The sequence below is a fragment of the Cynara cardunculus genome (assembly GCF_001531365.2).
Source record: "Cynara cardunculus var. scolymus isolate 2C chromosome LG 9, CcrdV1, whole genome shotgun sequence".
Lineage (NCBI taxonomy): Eukaryota > Viridiplantae > Streptophyta > Magnoliopsida > Asterales > Asteraceae > Cynara > Cynara cardunculus.
In genome coordinates this window covers 17689359-17693492 of record NC_037536.1, presented here as the reverse complement: position 1 = coordinate 17693492, position 4134 = coordinate 17689359, and the positions used below count along the sequence as shown (strand labels likewise).

The 4134-nt window shown below is 28.3% G+C and overlaps 1 protein-coding gene across 2 annotated transcripts; it reads left to right on the top strand.

Annotated features, from left to right (window-relative positions):
- Positions 1-958: 958 nt before the first annotated feature.
- LOC112518171 (zinc finger protein CONSTANS-LIKE 8) lies at positions 959-2400 on the top strand. 2 transcript variants are annotated; one of them, XR_003069792.1, is made up of 3 exons: positions 959-1597; positions 1935-2084; positions 2204-2400. XR_003069792.1 is itself a non-coding variant. In XM_025125777.1 (3 exons), exons 1-3 carry the CDS (start codon positions 1030-1032, stop codon positions 2228-2230), a joined length of 654 nt encoding a protein of 217 aa, XP_024981545.1. In that variant the 5' UTR covers positions 959-1029; the 3' UTR covers positions 2231-2400. The 2 variants fall into 2 exon arrangements, 1 of the variants encoding a protein (XP_024981545.1); XM_025125777.1 differs by having other exon boundaries at positions 959-1506.
- The last annotated feature ends 1734 nt before the right edge of the window (positions 2401-4134 follow it).

The following is a 4134-nucleotide window of genomic DNA, read 5'->3' as shown; positions in this document are numbered from 1 at the left end:
AACTGCAAATAAACATAAATCAAATACAGGATAAACATTTCATTTTAAATGCAAAAAATTTAAAATATAATTAGGATAATCATTGATATCTAACAGAATACTTAACGATTATTTTTTATAAAAGTTATATTATTAAACCAAAATTAAATTATTTTATTATTAAACTTAAATTAAATTATAATAAAATTAATAAATTAAAGAAATTACATAAAAAATGAGAATTTTTAAATAGTTGATTTGATATTAACATTGATATATTTTTTTCTTCAAATTTTTATTATATCTTCAAATTTATATTTTATTCAAAAATAAAATCATTATTGCTTTCTTAAAAACACATAAAATCGTATTATAACATCGACAAAAAATAAAATAGAATATTAAAATCGAGATGTGTCTTGCTGCATTGCTCGAGTACTCTTCTAGTTTTTATTAATACAAATTAGAGCAATTCAAACAATTATACTATATTTTATTTAAATATAATATTTAAAATAAAAAAAATCTCTAAAAATAACTACATTCAACCATAATAACTAATTTATTTCAATGATTTAAACATTAATTATATTATTAAAATATTTTATTAATTCATCATCCTAATACACTTAAAAAATTAAAATACCATATTAGTTTTTTTAATAAATCAATTTTTAACATCTTATAAACCCGTTTTTGTTGTAAGAAATGATTTTTGGATTTTTTTTTGTTATGATTTTATATTAAAATTCAAAAGGCTTTATTAATTAAAAAACACAACCATCCATGTTCCAAAATAAATCCAATTCGATCGGAAATCATTGGAAGCAATATCCTAAATTATTTGAGACCTTACATTATTTAGTCACAAATGCCACGTAGGATGCATGTCTGGCCAATAAGAGAAAGATAAGGCCACGTCAGCCAACAAAAAGAACAACCAAAAGCCGCCCAACCCAAACCCCATATTATTGTTCACACACATCCCACAACCCTCATGCATATCATAGTTCAAGAATCTCCAAAACACACACACACACACATTGAAAAATGAGGCAAAATTTTGTGTTAAAATCTCCAAAGAGAGAAGAGCAAACAGTTCCTGACTCGGTAATAGCTGAATTCTTCGAAAGCAACGACGATAATCTATCTGATTTCAAGGGTACTTGGGGAATTAAAGATGGAGGGAATCAAACAGAAGGTATTGTGAGTTCGACATACGAAGAATTCGATTTGGATTATTTAATGGAATGGGATGAATTCTCAATTGATGAAGAGGATCAAGGTTTGACAAATGACAAGTCCGAAAATCGAGAGGGTAATATGGTCAATTTGATTGGAAACATAAAAAGAGAAATTTGTGGGATTTGGAAAGAGGAAGAAGATGAAGATCAAGAAGATAAGGAGAAGAATTCGTGTTTGAATTTGAATTTGAATTTGAATTACCAAGAAGTTATGGATGCATGGTCCAATCGCGGTCCATGTTTGACAAATGATTTTACTCGTTCGACCTCCAATGATTATTATGTTAGTTGCTACATTTTCAAATTTCATTTGCGTTTTAGTACTACCAAAAAAAAAAAGGCTTCAGAAACTTCCCAAATTCTCAAAGCCATAGGTCAAAACTCATGCTTTCTGTTGTTAGATACTTTCAATTTGTCAAAGTAGAATCAGTAGGAATTTTTATGGGTTTTCTTTTCTTGGGCTCTCTTTTCTCAAACAATCTTCAAGAGTCTCGGAACTGCTACAAATAGTATTTTTATTGCTGCAGCATTTTATCTTTTCTGCTTTAACTTTTTTTTTTTCTTCTTTTGTGTTATCTGTTATGAAATACGCTTCATGACATGTAAAAATAAGATGTTTGTCGTTGAAACTTTCAATGCTTGATCTTTTCCATATTGAATATGTTGTATAAAACCAACGAAACAGACAATATATTGTGTTGAATGTTGTAGATGGGAGAGGTGCCGGTGATGGAAGAAGCAAGAACAAAAAGAGAAGCAAGTGTTCTCAGATACAGAAAGAAGCGTAATAACAGATTGTTTTCCAGAAAAATAAGATATCAAGTTCGAAAGCTCAATGCTGATAAAAGACCAAGACTCAAGGTTGTAGCTTATTAATTGTGTTTTAAAACATTATTTTAAGTATCAGTGTATACTATATATATATATATATATATATATATATATATATATATATGAATGACACTTTGTTTTTTTTATAGGGAAGATTTGTGAAGAGGGAATCATGAGAAGATACTAAAAAGGTGATAGAGCAAAATATCTACAAACAAATATCTTGTGAAATTGGTTGATATTTTCCACATGGAGATTGTGTATTGTGTTTTTCATATGTGATTATGGAGATATCTCTATTTTATTGTGTGTATATTTATTGAAATGACAAAAATATATTTCACAAGAAGTAGCTTTGATTATGGTTCATATGTTTTAGTGCTATTATAATGTATACAAAACATATATATATATATATATATATATATATATATACGGAGTTTCAAATAAAAAAACTAAATATCGTCAGAAGATGCATATGTGAATTATTTAAAAATTCAGAAGAACCGTTTTGAATATGCATAAGTGAACCATGTTGCAAATTATTCATATAGATTCACATATGTATTTTCACATTGATTTTTCCAATGATTCACATACGAACCTTCATTTCTTACATTTTCACGACATTTAGCATTTTAATTTGAATTGACCTTGTAATATATAAATAAATATATATATATACACACACACACATGCGTAGAGAGAGGTGGGAGTACAGTTATGAATCTAACTTCCGTTGTGAATCAACGAACAAACGAGAATGTGAATGTTTTACAACATTAATGATGAATATATGCCACTTTCACACTCTCGTTTGTTCCAGGTTCACAATGGGAACTAGGTTCGTGATTGAACCTACCCCTATATGTATGGGTAAATCAAATAAAAACCGTCTGAAACACACCGGTTTGTATGTGTTGTTTCATAGATGAAGTAACACATGTGAACATGTATTGTTCATGCGGTGTTGTATCATAGATGAAACGTCAACTAATGTTTTCCATGTGAAAAAAATACGTTTATACATGAACCAGATATTCATACTCACACACAAGAATTTATTGATAAGAATTTACTTTTAAGGGTTATCATTCTCATTTACCGGGTAAACATCTTTAAATTTATTGATAAGAATTTACTTATCCTGTAATACACAATAAATGTTTGATAAACAACTCTTAAATATTAAATTTAAACGGAATCCATTCAAAGTATTCAATGTTACAAGGCTAACTGATAACAATACATAATTTGTTAGCATTGTAGATATATTCTAGTTGATCAAATCAAATACAAAATCCTTACATTAGTGTGAAGAACTTGATTTCTATAACGTAACCTAATAATTAATTTGTTTTTAATTTTATAAAATAATAAAATAAGATCCATCTTCTAGTGATTCAAAGACTGCTTCTTAATGAAATTATTAAGAGATAAACAAACAACCTCTAATATATGAGTCGCATAAATTATTTTTGATATTACATATAATATATTTTTTTGTTTATGGTATATTATAAGTAAATAAATAAATAGAAATAGAAGTATATATGGGTCCGGCCATCAACCAAAGATCAACCCCATAAATTGTTTGGTAATAAACCGACCATTCAATTCATTCTCCCATCATCAAATCAATACAACCATACCCCCACCCCTATAAATACCACCTTCTCCTTTGGCTTTCTCCCCCACTACTCTATGTATGTCTACATACATATACATACATATATATATATATATATATATACACACACAAAGTATATGTATATATACACACACACACATAAGAAGGTTTTGGAAGAAAATATGAAAGTAAATTAGCATCAATGAGTTATACCAAATAGTAGAGAATAATCTGTAAAGCTCAGGAGGGATAGCGCCTACATCCAGATGCATCTTATGTATATTGATGATATCAACTGATGAAGACGCTATCCATCTTGAGCCTTATGGCTTTCTTCCTACTCCGTAGTCCATATCCATAAACCTATTCAAGATCATATCTTGGTACCTTCTCTTCTCTTCCAACCTCTGTGCACAAATATACATTATTTGTTCAATTATACATACATAA